This window comes from Grus americana, chromosome 6 (assembly GCF_028858705.1).
Source record: "Grus americana isolate bGruAme1 chromosome 6, bGruAme1.mat, whole genome shotgun sequence".
NCBI lineage: Eukaryota > Metazoa > Chordata > Aves > Gruiformes > Gruidae > Grus > Grus americana.
This window is the reverse complement of record NC_072857.1, coordinates 10,197,089-10,216,695: the sequence shown is the minus strand read 5'-3', so window position 1 is coordinate 10,216,695 and position 19,607 is coordinate 10,197,089. Positions and strand designations below refer to the sequence as shown.

The following is a 19,607-nucleotide window of genomic DNA, read 5'->3' as shown; positions in this document are numbered from 1 at the left end:
CAAAACAGAGAGCTACAAGGAAATGCCATGCCTCTTCTATATGTGTTAAACAGCTGATTTTATTAACACAGTTTGCATTTACACATTCTGTGGGCCACAGTCTTCAATGAGTCTTATTATTTTTCTAATGCTAGTAAGGAGTTAGGCTGGATTTACCTCATCCTTTTTAGTGTCCAATTCCCCCCTCCCCAGTGAAAACTGAATTTGCAAGTTAGCAGTGCCAGGGATTATTCTACTGGGCATGTGAAGTTCTTCCATGACTCTTTAGGGGAAGACGTGCATGCCAAAATCTTGAGATTTAGATCAGGTCATTGAGACGTCATCAGTGCTCACAATGGGAATCCAAAGAGCTGGTATGGAAAAACAAAGTGCTGGTGTACTCCTGTCTATTTATAGTTTGTCTATTTATACTGTTTCAGAGTTGTTACTGTATATTGGTGTCAATAGATACCTCCTAATAAATAAAAAGAATATAAAATAGTTTATGCAGTTTAAGGGAAATTTTGTGTATGATTTTTTCTAGAGTAACTTTAGGTTTTTTTGTTTGGTTTCAAAAAGCAAAACTGGAAATCAGTATATTGCTTGAAAATTGTAATAAATAGAAGATCTTTTCTACGGATCCTTACAAATTGTTTTAGCTTTAGGTAAAGTGGAACAGTTGAGACCTAAGTAAAGCTCATTTCTCCTGGAAAAACAGATAAATCTTTAATACAAAACACAATGAAAATGGGTGATGGAGTAAGTTCAAGCACAGAGAGAGGAAATAACAAAAAAGTAGGAGGTGTTGAAGATATAACAGAATGGCTCTTCTATTGTATAGCATGCATCAGTACATAGATATGAGGAATGGTTTGGGATTAATAAGAAGGATGACTGAGAACTTGTGAGCTTTTGGGAGGAAAAATACCTCTTCAAGACAGTGCTTGGTATTGCAGAGCCCTAGCTCTGCAAAGGGAACAAAGGGAAAAGAGGTGTTTGGTGTTTGAAGGGCATTTATTGAAACTGGTGATCTGAAGGAAGGACAGGACTTACTAAAAGACAAATACAGTTAGCTATTTGATATGAAGTGCTTGACATGAATTGAAGTGGGAGAAAATTAGGATAGCTGTAGGATTTGAATGTGTTCTGGTAATGATTTCTTAATGAATTCTCAAAGCTCAACTCAGGTCTTGATCAGAACGCTATTTTTGATATATTGCTAAAATAAACAACATCTGAGAAAATGCCAGTAGTGAGCCACGCAAATATCTGCTTCATGTGTTTTGGTAGAGAAAGAAGCTCTTAAGGAAGGTGATAGTATGTCTACTGTGAACCTAGTAATAAACTAGGAAGAGTACAAGGACCTGGAGATACACAGAGAAATCTGTGGGGGTAGTAGGAACTACTGTCCACTCTTCGACTCTGTTAGGGGAATTAGAACACTGCTGAAAAAGACAAATAGTAAATTTTGCTAGATTTAGGAACAGAGTTGAATGTTTTTAAAATTCAAATAGTTAAAGTGAATCTTTCATTCTTTTACTGCATGTAGATGGCAGTTGTAGAAAATCATGACTAGAGGATTTTTTTTCCTCCTAAATGCCCCTTGGTTATCAAAGAAATGGCTCCTTTCAGAGCATATTAGTCATGAAAGGTAATTTCCTCAGTCCAACAAATAGTATAGGGTCTTGTCATGTCCTGATGCCCAATGCAGAATTATTCAGATCCAGCCAGTGATAGTGCCATATTCTAAGTTGTTTTTTTGATCCTGTGGCCTCCAGCTTAGAGGTTCTCACGAATGAGCTTGAATATGGTAGGTCGGAGTCTGGCTTGAGAGCAGAGTGATGCTGGTGAGCATCTTTCCACGCAGTTGCATAGTCTGTTCCAGCTAAGGGCTTTCATTGCCACATCTTTCATATTATCAATCAGTTTTCAGCAAAGTACAAAATCAGTTTCTATTACAGGTGTGAAATGTTAAGCCTGGGAGGCATTTGGGTTCTCTGTTGATATAACTGATGATGAAGTTTTTGTTATTGCTGTTCTGGTGCAGTTCATTACTTGGATGCAATTATCTCTGTGAAAATAAAATTGTGCTCCTACAAAAACCAAGAACAGATAATACAATAATGGCAATACTAATTACAAATGCTTTTATACTAATACAACTTTGTGTGTATTCTGTGGGAAGGTAGCACTCTGCCACATTCTTTGTACTGCTTTAAAATGCAGAGAGAACTTAATGTTGGGGAATTCTTGAAAATTTGGTGTTACGCTATAATAAAATATGACTGAATTTACCTCCTAAGTATGAGTGTTGAATAAATGGAGAACCGGTGAAAACTGATACTGCTGCTGAGGGTAACTTAATTTTTAGCCATAAAAGTCTTGTAAATAGTCCTGCTTCTGCAGTAGTTAAGCAATTAAACAGTTGTAGGTATAAGTTAGTCCATCGGAACATCGCTCCTTTTCCTGTCTGTGTACGTACTGGTTTTAGTGCTTTGTAATATTGAAGATGATTGCTTACTCATATCTAAAATTTTTTTCTACCTGTTTTTTTCTTTAAAATACTATTTCCAAACTAACAATATAACTCAAATGTAAATTTTTCCTCTCCCTCAAAAAAAAAACAGAAGTAAAAAAGGTTTTTTTGAGTATATAGTTAAAGCTCTGAATGCCGTGCTTCAGAAAGAAATTGAAGATTCATCAAAGCATACAAGCATGAGTGTGTTTTTTGGGAGAAGAGATTGCACTGACAGCTTCCTGAAGCCTTTATAGAATTCAGAAGTATATAGCTAGCAGCTGAGGATTAACTTCCAAATGAGAAGAGAGCATTGCTTTTTACTTTCAGGAGCTTTACATGACAATATTTTATGAACAGTCTAGATTTGCAAATTGTAATGGAGGGAGTAGATGGGGCTTAAATTATTCTGTAAATATGCTGCAGTACCTGCTTATTCAGTTTATTTGAAGCATTCCAAAACAAACCTGAACCTGGTTTTATTAAATGATTCACTTTTTAGTGCATTTCTTATGTCAAAAACTGATAGAAACTTTATTTGTGGAAGTTGTTAACAACAATGTATTTCTTTTGTTACTGTTGTTCTTTTAGGAGATACGGATTTAGCAGACAAGCAGGAAAAACAGAACAGGTAAAAATAGAACTAATTTTAAAAATTCATATTGTGGGAAGAATTGCATTGGTTTTGTTGGAGTGTTGGTAACTGTAAGATCTGAAAGGAATACAATAGAATAAACAGCTACAAATTCTATTATTACCACCTTTTAAAAATAGCTAACTGGAACAAAAAATCTACATACCATGGAAGATGCAACTGATTACTGTCTCCTTTTTTAAAGCATTTCCTTCAACTGTACACAAAGATCACATTTTGCAAACATTTTTCGCTTAGATGATTTTTTTTTTTAATGTGAAGTAATGAACACATCTGTCTGTTTAATGAGTATCTTTTAACTAAGTATTCCATGATGTGATCATTGAAGAGGTTTTTTTCCTTTTCTTTTTAAAGAACCTTTCAGCTTGGTAAGAAATTTTGTAGGCATTTATTACATAAGAGGTTATTTAATGTGATAGAGAAACATGATGCCATGCCATAAATAAATCATAGTGCCTCCTGAAAAGTAGAATCCTTGCTATGCTTTCAATGATTATGGAATCATAAAATGTCCTTGTCAGAGTATTCACAGTTTTCTTATTTCAGTGCAGGTGTTACTTTGGCTACAACCTGTTATTACAGACAGAGATAATGAAGAAATGCATTAGGCATGTCATGGACCCAGTAATACGCTGAGTACATTAAGGTTGCCCTACTTCATTATCTCAATATTTTGCATACAAATTTAGCATTTAAATATTATAAATTGAGATGTTTCCAAATCTAGGCATACCTCTTTTTCTTCTCAGAGTAACTGCCAGGCTACAGTCACATTTATATAGTTCATTTTGTTTCGTCAGAAATTTTACTGACTTTGGAATATTGTACATTAGAAGGTCATCGTGTCTGTTGTGTGAATAGAGTCACCAGTAAAGCAGAAGTGGAAGATTAATTATATAGTGGTGCAATAGAGTGACCTAGAAATTTAGTCTGTCACTAGTTCTCAGTATTTTAGTGGTATGAATTCTGGAGTACTTATGAAGTCAGCGAGGGTTACCCCTCAGCTGGCATGAATTGCAGTGTGGGGATGTTCCAGTAGCTAACGTGTTCATAAAACCAGAACAGCTATATTCCTGTTTTCTCCTCATTGTCTTTCTTAATACTTTAGATTATTGTAACTAGATAAAATATTTTCTTAATTTTTATTTCAAAGGCTGAAGATAAAAAAATTGCGCTACCTCCAGGACTTGCAGCAGCAGGAAAATCTGAGCCTTGTGATGAAGATGACCTTCAGGCTGCTGAAGAGGTGTGCCACATACATAGTAGGCAAAGATGTTACTAACTTGGGGGGAGGGCAGCAGTTCGCACTCCCCAGTCATTCTCTGCAATAAGGAAAATTTCCATGCTTAGCTGCAGTGGGACTTGCTTCCCACAGGAGAATATGGAACCTGAAATTGATGCACAAAATTAAGTATTTGTTGATATTTAATACCAAAAAATCAACTTTTGTTTTGGAATGCAAGCATTTTTAAGAGGTTGGCTTTCAGTTGATAGTGGGAGCTGAATACTCTGAATGAACCTGTACTGTTATAAGGAATTTTCCTTTGATAACTTTAGCCACCTTTTCTTTAACTTTCATAGACTTACTGTCCCATTATGTGCATTAAACTACACGTTATATGATACTAATTGTATACATGTGTTCCTAGGCAGAAATAAATAATAAAAGATAAATTGCTATGTGTAATTCCTCATATTTTGCCCTAGCTTCGCATTAAAACTCTGATGACTGGGATGGCTGCAATGGCAACAGAAGAGGTAAGCAGCATTTAAAACTGATACAGCTTTGTTTAAGTGATGGTTGGTTATGGCAATTACTCCTAAAATCAGGTTAATGGTGAATCTGAAGTCTTGGAATGACTGCGTTTAACTTCTCATTAAGGGAGTGCAAGCAAAGATGGTTGAATTAGGAAGATGGTAATTTTTATGAGGCTGATGACTTAATCGTTTGCCTTGAAATGATAAAAGCAATATAAATAAGTGCCTCTTTCAAATGGTTCCTACGAGGAGAATTTCAGGGGAAAGACATCACAGTGCAGCTACCCAAGATGCATTGTGATCTTACTTTATTCATCTTGTGAAGATATCCAGAGGCATAATCATTTTACTGGGGAGACTGGAGGAAACCTGTAGGCATTTCAAGGTGTTTTTCAAAGCACTGTAAATATTTATAAACACCAGCATTAGTGTAGGACACTGCCAATACTGGATATTGGTTGTAGTCGATGATATGATGGAAGAGAAGGTAGCAATTAGTCTTGTCTCAAGGTTGATTGACATGATTTCTACTGAAATCCACTGTAGAATTCAGTTCTACTTGAAGATTGTTTTTCTATATGCATCCAGTTTGAAAGGTGCATTCTTTCATGCATCTGCATTGTTACAGTTTGGTTTAAAATGTGGTCTAAAAGTGAGTTTTATTACTGCATGTGCAAAATTCAGTATACAGAATACAATTTGAAGTAAGTTTTTGAAAATCTGTTTTGTTTGCTAAAAGGTTGTAAATGGGAAATTTCCATCAGTGAAGGTTTTTTTGGGGGTGGAATGTTTCTTGGTCTTTTTTTATGATTAGAGATTTTTACCCAGTGTAAAGGTTTTGTACATTTCAGTTAAAATTAGAGCTTGGGGAAATTCCATGTAAAAGCACAGGCAGTTCCAAAACTCCAAACATTTTCTTGACACAATTGCAGGGCAAGTTGACAGCAAGCACAGTTGGCCAGATTGTTGGACTCCAGTCAGATGAGATCAAGCAAATAGTGTCAGAATACGCTGAAAAGGTAAGTGTGTTACCTGATTATGTTTTGCCAAGTAATATTTGCCAAAAATATATTTGATAGCTTGTTAATTTAGACCTTAAGCTTCCAACTTAATTGCCATGATTCTCTTGAAACTACACTGTTTCATACATGCTGTGGATAACAACACAGTCAGAACTCAGGAAGTACTTTAATGAGTCTTAAACAGGCACAAGTTTTTGGTGCTACAGCACATATTCCTGAATGGCTTTCATGAGGAGTTTGGGTTTAAGCACCTGCTTCAATGTTTTCATAAATAAAGAAGGTCCTGAGTTAATATCTGTTCCAACCAGTGGCCTAATCTCTAAATGTGTTTTAAAATGTTCAGCATCAAGTGCAGAAATACAGTTCTGCGGGCCTGTCCAGATCAAAATCTAGGCCTCCTCCACTTGGATTTTCAGACACTGGGCTGTTACTTGCACTGGGCTCCAATTATCTGTCATACCCTGGATTTCTTGTTCTGAATCTAGTATCATCAAAACCAAACCTTTGTTGTTTTTAGAAGTCAAGGCAATTAACAGTGTATATTAGCTCCATTTATTGTGTTCAACTGTGATTTTTTTTACAGTAATATGAAAAGAAAATCTGGCTCTTCAAGCAATTAACGCATACAATACATCACTGCCAGTTATGAGTTATAGGTCACTCTTATTTGTCCAATAGTCTTCTCATATTTCTTCCTTTTTGTTGACACGTATGAGGTATGGAGCTTTCCCATTTGGGAGATAAACCCTATAACTCAACAGAGTCTATCGCAAATTCTTGGCCTTTCTTTATTACAAAGGATTGGAAGAACAGAAGCCCAAGGGTCATATTTCAGTGTTACATTTCTTCTGTTCTGAGAGAAAACAGCAGGACCTTGACTATTATAGTAGAACGATGATTAATACTCTGGAAAGTAAGAACTGATTCAAGTCAAACAAAAAATATATCGCTTTTCAAATCTATTGGATGTGCTCAAAAATAAAAAAAATAAATCTGTGTGTGCACGTGTGCACCAGTAACAGAGAATTAAGGATATTATCAAACCGTTTATTGAAGCATCAGCAATGTTTGGATATAGTTCTAATAGTTTTAAACTCTCGCAACTATACATAGTATTCATTACCTGCTTTCTAAGGCTGATTAGAATAGAATAGACAAAGTAAAATCTCTATGGAAAAGCAGCATCTTCTTCTAAGAAAATGCATTATAACCTACTAAATGGCAGCTGTTCCTGCAGCATATGTAGGGAAAACCTCACTTTCAAAATGCAGAACGGAAGAGACTATTTCAGTTGGAAGGGGCCTACAATGATCATCCAATTCAACTGCGAATTATTCAAAGTAGCTATGATTTTACTGTGTTAGAAGGATTCTTCCTCTGAAAATTTACAAGTATAGTTATATGTAACAAATGGTTTTGCTAGTAGAATATGAGGAAAAGCTTGTTCCCTGGTAAAATGAAAGAATGACTAAAACTGGAGAAGTGCTGTCTCGAAACTACCTCTTCAAAAATGCCTGAAGGAGAGTCGTCTTCAACAGTTTAAATGCTGGTTGCAAGTTGCTTACATCTTGATAAGTTGACTCAGAATATTTTTTGACTTCTAGAATCCCATATCAGAGATTACTATGTACCCTACACAGTCAGTTGCAGTAGCATAAAATAAGCATTCAGCTGTTTAGTATGGTTAGGGGTTGTGTTCAAGGAAAATACTAAATTAGGTATTTTTATAAGTTTTGGTTTGAGGAAACCCTGAAAGATAAGGTGAGATGCAGTGATTTTTATCTTTGGGTTCCTGAGCCTCAGGAAAATGTCAAGGAAAAATGACAGCAAATTACATTGAAATGACTGCTAAAGATCTACATGGAACTTGACTGAAAACAGATCTGAACTGTTACAGGTCTGGAGATTGTTTTTGTTTTCTCAGTGGACTTCAGGCAGTGGACTTCAAATTGAGGCAACTATGATGGAGTTAGTGACAGAACTAAACCTCTGAAGTCTATTTGCTAGTAAGAGGTGGCTGAACATGAAGAGATAAAATTATTTACTGCTACAAAGTTTGTATTTCTGTATAAAGACTAAATTTTATTTTTTTTTAAGAATGTGAAGTTCTGTAGACTAATGATTGAATTCTCTTTCTTTAATTATTGGAAAGTTTGTAGCACTAATGTGTGTGAGAGAACCTCATTACAAAGAATAACATTAATTCCATGTATTTCCTTCCTCCTTCCCATTTAAAACTTTGACATTTGAACAGTGGGAGGCAGGCTCTTAAAGTCAATAATTAGCCATTTATTTTGGCTAGCAGTTTTTGAGCTGCCATAGATTAGTGATCATCATGCATAATTAATGTGGAGTTTTAACTTAACAAATTCTGTCATAGAAGATGAGGCTACTAACACTTCTTAACTTGTTTATTTGAATTGGCTAAATCTTTTTAGGGCGGTTGAGTGTTTGCAGGGAATGGGGAAGAATGCAGAAGTGAGTGCACAGCTCAGTCAGTGGTGGGTATAATGTGTGCTAACAGAAATGTTGGAGGATGTATCCAGGTATCCTTTTTTGTCAGGTGTAATTGAAGTTGTTGTTTTGAGATAGAGTAGCAAATTGATAATCTTGAACAGTCAGAGAGGCTAGTGCTCAGATACAGCTTTCTTAAATTATGTTCGAAAGGCAAGTACTGTTTCAGTCTAATAAGAGACCAGGTAACAACAATAGTGTCAAAAGCAAAGTAGCTTCTATAATTTGTGCTTCCTTCCTTCTATGCTGAAAGATGCGTTTTTCTCCAAAAATTGGAACCCAATTCCTCAGTAACTTCAAAGCTGTAGTGTTGCTGCAGAACAGACCCTTAGCCTGCTTTGACTGCCCAAGGCTTAACCCTAGCTTTTTCATTTGCAGACCAGATAGATTTTTCTGCAGAAACCTGTGTATTATAGTGATGGTTATTCCCATTTTCAAAAAGCAAGCTGTAACAGTCCACTTCTTGAGACATGACCTTTTCTTTATGTCAAAGCTGTACCGTATGGTTTTCTACTATTTTTGCCAGATCAGTCTTAGACTGGTTTAGCTCATGTTTCTGGCATTTCCAGTTCTCTTGATTTGCATGTTATGCATATTAGATAGGCTAATCATATGGTGAGAAGGATGGGGTCTTGGAATGCATGACATGATGAGGGAATGTGGTTTGGCTAAATAATGAGAGGAATAAGTAAATCTGAGTGTGTATTTGTTGAATAGGTCAGTGTTACAAATGTTGCTTAGAGGCATTTTTTCTTCCCTAACAAATGGAAAGTAAGTGTGAATTGTTGGGGTAAGACATCAGAATCAGTCTTTTCTTGCTGTAGATGTAAAAGTATAACAAGTCATTCAGCTGCTCTTTAATATGGATAACGTAGAAAATGGAGAAGAGGAAGACAGGTTTTGCCTCATTTTCATTTAAAATTAAGCTGTTAGTGAAGACCTGCTTACCCATCTGCCTAGAGCGGATACCTGGAGCCACTATGAGTGAAGAGCATTTCATACTTCTTGTAACATTTTTGCTGATTATACATTGTAGTCATTGTCAACATTTGGTAATTATCCAAAAAGCACTTAGTATTGAAGTCTTTGACAGACGCTGCAAATTAGCACCTGAAGCAGTTGAAAATTAACTGTTTTTCAAATGAAATATTGGAAAATGAATTAACTGGAAAAAGAAGTCTTGAGTGCATGAAGCAAATTACCAAAACAGATGGATGTAAGTATTACAGTGAGGGCTTTCAAAAGGTACAAGTAGTATTTAGGCAAATAATCACTTAGACATCTAGCTGTCACTGATTTTTAATCATTCTTTTGTCTACTGCAAATACACAATTTCTATTACAAATACTATTCCTGGTAAAGAATGTTTCTAGCAGGTTTCATAGAATCCTAGAACGGTTTGAGTTGGAAGGGACCTCAAAGATCATCTAGTTCCAACCCCCTGCCATGGGCAGGGACACCCTCCACTAGACCAGGTTGCCCAAAGCCCCATCCAACCTGGCCTTGAAAACTTCCAGGGATGGGGCATCCACAGCTTCTCTGGGCAACCTGTTCTAGTGCCTCACCACCCTCATAGTGAAGAATTTCTTCCTAATATCTAATCTAAATCTTTCCTCTTTTAGTTTAAAGCCATTACCCCTTGTCCTATCACTTGTAAGCGGTCCTTCTCCAGAGTTCTTGTAGGCCCTCTTCAGGTACTGGAAGGCTGCTATAAGGTCTCCCCGGAGCCTTCTCTTCTCCAGGCTGAATAACCCCAACTCTCTCAGCCTGTCTCCATAGCAGAGGTGCTCCAGCTTTCTGATCATCTTCATGGCCTCCTCTGGACTTGCTCCAGTTGCTCCATGTCCTTCTTATGTTCGGGACCCCAGAGCTGGACACAGTATTCCAGGTCTCACAAGAGCGGCATAGAGGGGGAGAATCACCTCCCTCAACCTGTTGGTCATGCTGTTTTTGATGCGGCCCAGGGCATGGTTGGCTTTCTGGGCTGCAGGCACACATTGCCGGCTCATGTTGAGCTTTTCATGAATCAATACCCCCAAGTCCTTCTCCTCAGGGCTGCTCTCAATCCATTCTCCACGTAGCCTGTATTTGTACTTGGGATTGCGCCAACCCACGTGCAGGACCTTGCACTTGGCCTTGTTGAACTTCATGCAGTTTGCACAGGCCCACCTCTCAAGCCTGTCAAGGTCCCTCTGGATGGCATCCCTTCCCTCCAGCATGTCGACCACACCACACAGCTTGATGTTGTCAGCAAACTTGCTGAGGGTTAACTCGATCCCAGTGTCCATGTCGCCAACAAAGATGTGAAACAGTGCTGGTCCCAGTACCGACCCCTGAGGCATGCCACTCGTCACTGTTCTCCACTTGGACATTGAGCCATTGACTGCAACTCTTTGAGTGCGACCATCCAGCTAATTCTTATCCACCGAGTGGTCCATCCATCGAATCCATGTCTCTCCAATTTAGAGACAAGGATGTCGTGCGGGACAGTGTCAAATGCTTTGCACAAGTCCAGGTAGATTTCTTTCACAGTTCACAGAGAACAAGAGACTGGATCCAGCTTGCTGTCTTCAGTACGTATTTATGAGACACTTTCTTGGCAATGCATGCCGGATTGAGTAGTTTTCAAAGACTGGTGTCCTTACCACACGCACACACAAAAAAAAGCTTAGAGTGGTAAATGGATCTACAACACTGAGTATGTCATTGCCATTCAGCATAAAGATGCATCAAAGCCACTATTTTAGAATCTAAATACACAATTCTTCAAGGCCTTTGAAAGTTCTGGATCTACTTATCGAGGTATAGAGCATCTCTGATTCAGCAAGTTCAGTAAATACCACTGCTTAAGGTGTTTTATAGCATGTTTGTATTTTTTATGTTTAAGAACTCTACCAGGTTTAACTATAATGCTGATGCAAACAATTATTTCTTTCTTCTATTATACTGTAGTATTTTCCACCCATTCCAGGGCACCTGACTTTATTTTTACCTTACTTTAGCTGTTACCTTTGGGATAGAATTCAGTTGTTTAGCTGCTTCCTCATCTTGATGTGAGATAAATTGGTAAGTCAGTCTTTCTGTTGGGTAGTGGGACACAGTTCTTGATAAGGAATATCACAGGTGTGTCCCACTTCAGCATTTCCTGAGGTACTGAAGAAGCAAAAAGTAATGGCAGGAGGTCCAACGGGCTGTTGTTATTTTTTATTTTAGCAATCTGAGCTTTCCGCTGAGGAGCGACCAGAAAGGCTTGGAGCTGCACAACAACACAGAAGGAAGGTGGCATCTCTGAATAAGCAAATTTTGCAGAAAACCAAACTCCTGGAAGAGGTAAGTATTGTGTGTGTAATAAAGAAGAAAACATTGACAAATGTGCTTGATCACAAAGTTTTTGCCATCCAGAAAAGATTTGCAGGCTGTCTTCCATACCAGCAGTTTGTTATGCTGAATGTTCATTTCAGCATCTTTGAATGTCTTGCTTGCACATTTATTACTAAGACAATGTGGCTGCTTTTATATTAACAAATTGTATAGCCCTGTCTGTGAGGAGGGGGGCTAGCTAATCAAAATATGCTTTTCCTTTTTTTTTTTTTTTTTTTTTTTGTGTACCTCTCTTGGAGGAAAACAGAGTATCTCCATTTGACTTGTTAGCTGTAGTGCTGAATGGGCTCTTTTCACTGTTTCTTGAAACAATTTAGGAAGTTACTCTAAAATATGCTATAAATGACTTTTTATCCCTTCCTGTCCTTGAGCCAGCTTGTCTCACTGGCTTTTTTGCTTGTTCATTTGTTGGGGGTGTTTTTGCACAGCACTCCTTGGTTCACATCTTCGCATTTGTTTTAGGGGGGAAAGGCTCTTGAATTTGTGACTGATGTTCTGTTCCTACATATAAGTAAGAGTAAGAACCACCACGCTTGTATTTCAACCTACTTATGCTATTGCCATTTAAACTCAGAAAAGTGTAAGTGGAAAAGCTATGCCATTAATGAAATGCTTCTTTTAATTATGCATGCTGCTATAATCAGCACCATGCCATCTTTAGCGTTCAGAATCTGATGAAAACATACTGCATCAGAATCAGTAATTGGAAGAGCTTGCCAAAAAACAAGTAGTACTTGAGGAAAAACTGCGCTGCTGACTTCTGTGGTTGATACTCTGTCAAGTACAGCACTGCTCCAGCAGCCTTCATCTGTTTTTTGTTTGGCTCTGCTCTTGTCAGTAACATCTTAACACCTTACATCTTAACTGGGTTTACCCATTAAATTTTGGGGGTACAGGGGCTTCAAAAGATAAGTGTCTGTATGGCACATTTTATGAGACAGCGATATGTCCAGTCTTGCAAACAACAGAGGTAAAGGAATCATAGCTTTTAAAGTTTTGCCTACTATAACTATGGGAGCACTAGATTTTAAATGTTCTTTTTCAGCTACTTACTGGACCTGACTTTTTTTTAATGAGAATAAAGTAGTCTCTAACAGTGCAATAAAGTCTTAAGTTTTGAGGGGATAAATATCCTTTAAATAAATCTCCTTTCAGCAAAGCATATGCTGTGAACCAGTCTTTGAAGTCTCTAACAGTCAAGTAATACTAAGTTTAAATAAACCTATAGAAATAAAACTTATGCACAAAAAAATGGAACGACTAATTGTCTATCCTGTTCTTCATTGTTCCTCTTAATTTATTTCACAAAAAAAGAACTTTCAGAGGATAGAGTATGACAGTGTTTTAACTCGAAATGCATTCTAGTATTTATCTTTGGAACATGGCAAGCTAGTTCCGTTCTTTTTAAACTGATGCACTTCTGTTTCTGTGTTGCCCTCTGGCATGGCCCATCTGTTAAAAACAGAATTTTTTCATAGTCAATAGCACTACAATTATTACTTGCACTGTATATTGAATATAAACCATGTCTGTCACAATTCCTCTCCATTCTAGAGTGAAATATTAGAAAGTATTATGATATATTATAACTATATTATGATATACTGAAATTAATTATACTTTTTTAACTCTAGTTGGTATTCTTTCAACACTTTGGTAATATGAATTTTCCATGACTGTTTACGTCAGACATAACTTTGATGCCCTGTTACTTAAAAAAAAAAAAAAATATTGACAATACCTAGCATTTAAATGCAGGCTGAAGTGTCAGGCTTTCAAAAATCATAATATGCGCTTACAGACAGTTAAATCCTGCTGGAGCTCCTATGTTAGTTTGAGGGTTCTTCCTGAAGTAGAAACACAAATTACAGAATCAGATCTTTGGAATTTCAGAAGCAGGGAAAAGAAGAGGATGTTCACTGCATCCTAAGTCATGGCAGTACATTTCTACCACACTTTAACTCTTCCTTTAAATCACAAAGGCTCTAAGACAAATATACGTGGAGATACAGATGTGCTGCTTGTATATTGTAGCATGGAGACAGATGCATGCTCTGTCAGCATCCACTCTGCGCTGGCAGGATGCAAACGTGTTCCAGATAAGAAGCTTTACTGTCGTGACTGGCAAAGGTTTAGCACTGCCCTGGGATACAAGAGGGGATGTTTGCTCAGGTTTAAGGATGTTCTAATGCAGTTCTATGGATTTTGAACAGATGTTGGCTTATGTCCACCAGCTCACATCCATGTGCAGTTTTTCTGCAGACAGTATGTAGAGATACTGGAGGTGCGCTCAGTTTGAGCGTATAGATACTAGAACACTACACCACAGCCCTTGCATTGTGAGAAGAGTTTGTGTTCTTGGCGGCAGTCAGCTCAAGCTTCATTTTGGGAAGGACAGCTTAGGTACAATTGTGTAGTAAGATTGGCATGAGGAAACTGCAACAGCTGGCTCAGGTTTCAAAAAAAGAAAATCTTCAAAATTGCACTAGCACAGTTCTCTGGCCACGCTGTTTCCTTGATCTTTCTTGCCTAGTTGAGCAGTGAGAGAGGCTGGTAAATGAGCTTAGCAGTTGTGGGTAGCTTTCGCAGCTATTCTATGTTGTGTCGTTATGATCTGGAAGGCAGAAAGGATCTGCCAATGTCTGTATGCAGTCTCAATGACTGAAATGTTCAAAAGCATTTTTTCTGTAGCAGATGGCTTTTATACTCCACAGAATTGTAGCATAGTGTGGCTGCTGAATTAGTAATACAGAATATGCCTGTAATTAGATATACGTTTAGTGTATTACATTTTTATGCCTGGTACAAATAATTTCCTTTAGCAGTTTCCCTGGCATATGAATGAATGTATTTGCTTGCTTTCCACATACTGCTGAGAAGAAGCAAGTAGTTTGGGGTGGGGAGGAAACATGGCTGTAAATCTCACAAAATTGGTAGCATCCTCACTTCATTACAGATTTGCTTTTAACTGCTGAACTAACTTCATAATCCACAGCAAAACTTAAGTATTTTCTAAATCTGTTATCATGCTACTTGCCGTTTTAACAACTGAGGACCCTTGAATTGTGTTGCTTATTTCCAGTACATAACAGTCTCAGTGCCATGTTTTTATATGGAAAAAAAAGTACTGACAGCTATAAGCCAAATATAATCCTTTTATCGCTTTAGTAAAGTAAAACTTTCCTGGCTGATATTTCCCCCCCCCCCCCACTTGCTAAAGACAGCTTTTGAAGTCAGTGACAGTCAAGACCCGCCCTTTTAAAAAATGTTTGTGAAGTTCTGGCTTCACAAACTGCAATAAGTTTTGGCAAAAGTTCTTATAACAAATAGTTCTGTAATCTTTATGTCAATGTTCATGAGATGTGGACTGAAGGCTTTTTGTCAACTAGTTAGAATTCAGTCTGTTGGGGAATTATTGGTGAAAAATATGAAAAACAATGAAAAAGCTTTCTTTTCATAAATTCAGCTGCGGAAAGAGGCGAGTGGAGTAAGTCACAGCTCCGTGTTGTAAACAGTAAACTAAACCAGCATGAAAAGAAGTGGAACAAAGCCAAATGTGCATTTCTTTATTTGTAACACTTCTGCTCCACTTTTGTAACCCAGGTCCCATTTTTGTTCTTACTGTTTGCAATGTTATCTTAAATCACAAGGACTTTAGAAAAGGATGTTCTTCAAAAATTAGTCTCTGTAAATTATTTGATAAGTGAAATATCCAGTGGCATTTTGCTAACTGCCTTCTTATTAGACTTTCCATAGTTTCACAAAAGAAAATCATAAATCAGCTTGCTTATTTGGTATGGATATGACTATAGAATGGTGCCACGGCACTTTTATGCAAGTCTTGAATCACCCTAACTTATTTGGAGAAGAACAAAATGGTACTCTCTTCTTAGCCTGGTATGAAACTACACTAGTGTAACCAGGCTAAATAATGTTGAGCAATTCAGCAGAGATTCTGTCCAGTAAGTTGCCGTTCTGATGGTATCCGTTTTGTAAAAGCTGCTGTTTATTCTGGGACCGAATACATCTAGAAGGTCAGGTGGAAAATGTTTGCTGTTTTTAATTAAATATTTGATCACAATTCTTGCAATCAAATGCTCTTAGAGTAGATGACAAGAAAAGACAGTGTTTGGGATGGTTGGCCTGTTGTTTAATAGACAACCACTATTAACAGGACAAATACTGCTATTCTCCATTACAGGTGTAGTTAGCGTGAATATAGAATCAAAACTCTTTTCTTTCTCTTTCATAATAGTTGCAAGCTAAATGTGCTGATCTGCAGGCAAAATGTACTGAAGCAAAAAAGGCGTTAACCGAGGTAATCTTTCTTTTGTTTTTCTGTGCACTGATTCTAGCTGAATCATTTTTGAGAAATTCAGCATGCAGTGGGATGTATTAAATGGTGAAGCTGTTTGACAACCTACCTCACTGATCCCATGGCGTGAGAAAGCTGAATATTGTGAATCATTTTATGCGTGGAAGTGTATTTCAATTTATTATTAATTGCAACCCTTAGGTTAAGAGTTATGGTGAAAAGCTGGACAAGGAATTGGCAGCCCTGGAAACAATAGAATCTCAAGCAGATTCTAGGTAAGCTTCTTCCTTTGTGGCCTTTGAAATTCTGAAAAATGATGGTTTTAAAATGAATCAGTCAATGTTTCCTGTTTTGTCAATCTAAATAAATAACTAGCATTTAAAAATTAAACAATTCTCCGGCTTGCTTTCCAAAGACAGGAAAATACTACCATAGCATTCAGTCAGAATGAAAAGTGTCAATCTGTAGTTGAAAATAATTGTAGGCGTTTAAAGCAGAAGAACCATAGGCACATTTGACAAGTAGATGAGGCCTTCCTGATTTTATTTTCTTCATATTTGAAGCCTTCATCTCACATAAATTAAATAGGAGGCTCTCTCAAAACTCTCACAATAATGAGGTCAGAACATAGCAAAACCATCAAAATACTCAGTATAATACTACATTTTTATTTTGACCTTGGTATATCAGTGGTGATATTTAGGTTTTTAGTTTACACAGATTTTATTGGAAATTTATTTAGAACTAAGTTTGTTCTAATGTCTTTTAGTTCTCCATCTGCTTAAATTATAAACTAAAAATCTAATGTGATTTACTGCATGTTCAAATTTAGCATATTACAGAGTCTGCGAGCACTGGTGGCCATGAATGAAAACCTAAAAAGCCAGGAGCAAGAGTTCAAAGCACACTGTAGGGTAAGTTTTAGTTTCTTGTATAAGGATTCATTTAAAACTTGGTAAATAAGCATTATACTGCTTCCTGATTTGTCATCGTGTTGTGTGTCCTGTCCCTCGTCAGTCCCCCTCCCCACCATTTACTGGTATTTCCAGGTTTGTACCGAACGTTGCCAACAGCTTGATTTGTGGCAGAATCACGGACAGTTGCCCAGTTCTGCAGTGTATCACATCTGCAACAAGGCTGGTGGCCAAGGAGGTTGGAACTGGATTCACCAGGAGAACTTTCCCCCTGCCCTGAGGCAGGGAGGTGTAAGGAAGGCTGCCGAGGCATCTGAGTTAGCGCAGCCTTTGGTGTTCTGTTGTGACTGGGACTCTTTAACAATGGGCAGTTCCTAGACACATAATGCCAGATCTGCCTTGTACTGGTCACAGTTGTGGCTCTCCTCATTCTGTTTCCATTCTGCTGAGAGCAACTTGGGGTGGGTTGACAGAGAGCACTACAATGTAAGTTTGAGACTGGGCTGCACTAGATACCCACTGGTGCTATTTGCAGCCTGAAATGGATTGTTGCTTCTTGGATAATGCAGCCAGCAGTGACCCCGGGCGAGGTACAGTGCCAAAGAGGAGGGCTTCATGAAGGCCCCTGCATTTGGAGCAGTCCACCAAAAGAGACAAGATTGAGATGAAACTATTGCAGTTTTCAGAGCATGTTTCAGTTTTACTGCTTAATTACTCTGTTTTGCTGTCCTGTTTGGACTGCCTAGAAATAGGATCGGAGAGAATTGTTTTCATTCTGTTAAAACAATAGTGGATGAGATTTAATAGAATGAAAAGAAGTAAAAAGAAATAGTGCCCTGAGGCATAGACTGTGCATAGGAACCTCATTTTCCCATACATACCCCTTTGGAAAGCTCTGAAGGATTGTAATGGAAACTACCTTGCAAGTAGCTTTAGGTTCATTCGTTTTTACAAATGCCGTGTGTTGCAGTCCTGTGTCATGCGATCGCTATTGCAGTATTCCTTTGCTTCCTCGGTTTTATTTTCCATGTTGCTCATTAGTTGTCTTAGCTGGATCTAGTGTATTTGCAAATAAGAAATAAATTTTTCTGTGTTTGACAAAAGCAGACAGCTCTATGCAATGAGTGATAATGGATGCCTTACTCTTAAGCAGGGCATGCTGTTGAATCTTACAAATGTAAATACAGTGTGTGGTCAGCTCCACAATTTTGTTAAAAGTTGTATGTTGTCGGGCCTCCTGCTAAGAGGACAAGTGTCAAAAGCAACATAAACTTTTTGTTTGTTTGTTTTAAAGGAAGAAATGGAGAGACTTCAACAAAATATTGAGAATTTGAAAGCCGAGGCAGTAGAAAATGGGGAGGAACAGGTAAATAGCAAATGTCTAAGTGTTTTATTTTTAGTTTGTCCTTTAGAATGCTGCTTTAGGGCCTTCTGACTTCTGGCATGTTCTTGGAAGCATTAAAGTATCTGTTGCAATCTCTGAAAAATTCTATTCTCGCACCACTGGTAAAGCCACAGTTCAGGCCAATAAACACAGAAATATTCATAGTATCCTTCAGTATTCTTGCAGAACCCGTGGTGCTAACTCATAGATCCTTTTGTGCCTTTTACTTCTTTCTTTGTAGTACCACAGAAGAATCTCTGGATGTTAAGAGCAGTGCATACCTCTGACAAAAACAGGTCTTCCTCAGAAAGCATGTTTATTTTGGTTGGTTTTTTTCTTAAAAGTGGATTTATTTGAAGGATGAAAGCACAAGTTTTCAGTGGTTCAGTACATTGCATACTGTGAGCAGCTGTCAGAAGTTAAGCTTTGACACAAGTGCATCCAGACTGATGGCAATGAATAACAAATGAACAGAAAAGGAACAGCTTGAATTACTTGTGTTTCAGTGGGTAAACATTTGATACATTTATGCCTCTGAAATGAGGTAGATTACAGGTTCCATGATGTTGCTGTCCTTCTGAACACAGCATGAAAAAATTAAAATGTAAACGTAAATCTTAAATTTTTAAAGATTCAAGCTGACAATCCAGGAAATACATGTCAGAGGGTTTATGTTCTGTGCTGGGCCATATTTATCCTTAACGCCACAGTGGAAAAACTATTGACAAATTCTAAAAACTAAAATACTAAAGACTTCAAGCAAAATTCACTTGCTTACAGTAAAAGATGTCAGTTTTTAATGCAGATTATGAATCATTGTTAAAAAAAAAAAAAAAAAAAACAACAATAAAAAACCCCCAACCAGCAAATGGTGGTGTTATTGTGGTACCCATTAAGTGGAAGATAGACAAATACAGAAAACAAACCCAGTCGGCACGTTTTTGAACTTCAGCTCTCATATGCTACTGTAATACACAACTGTTTTGGGTCCTCAAATTCTAGGAGCCGAATAAGATTATAGAACAGCAGTACAAAACTGAGAAAGATAAACTTCAAAAGATCCGGCTGTTATTGGTGAGTAACTCTTTGTAAATTTACTTGTACAAAATTAATGATGTTTTTCTTATCTTGTAACTTCTACTACTTCTTTTTGTTGTTCTAACTTGAAAA

At 37.5% G+C, this 19,607-nt stretch overlaps 1 protein-coding gene across 1 annotated transcript in view; it reads left to right on the top strand.

The window, feature by feature from the left end:
* The window catches only part of CCDC93 (coiled-coil domain containing 93), a 51,856-nt gene that overhangs the window by 17,778 nt on the left and 14,471 nt on the right, over window positions 1-19,607 (top strand). The window contains exons 8-17 of the mRNA XM_054830222.1: window positions 3,086-3,125; window positions 4,303-4,395; window positions 4,857-4,907; window positions 5,840-5,926; window positions 11,657-11,773; window positions 16,080-16,142; window positions 16,341-16,414; window positions 16,972-17,053; window positions 18,348-18,419; window positions 19,440-19,511. Of these exons, the coding sequence (XP_054686197.1) occupies window positions 3,086-3,125; window positions 4,303-4,395; window positions 4,857-4,907; window positions 5,840-5,926; window positions 11,657-11,773; window positions 16,080-16,142; window positions 16,341-16,414; window positions 16,972-17,053; window positions 18,348-18,419; window positions 19,440-19,511 (751 nt within the window). The remainder of the gene's footprint in view (window positions 1-3,085; window positions 3,126-4,302; window positions 4,396-4,856; window positions 4,908-5,839; window positions 5,927-11,656; window positions 11,774-16,079; window positions 16,143-16,340; window positions 16,415-16,971; window positions 17,054-18,347; window positions 18,420-19,439; window positions 19,512-19,607) is intronic.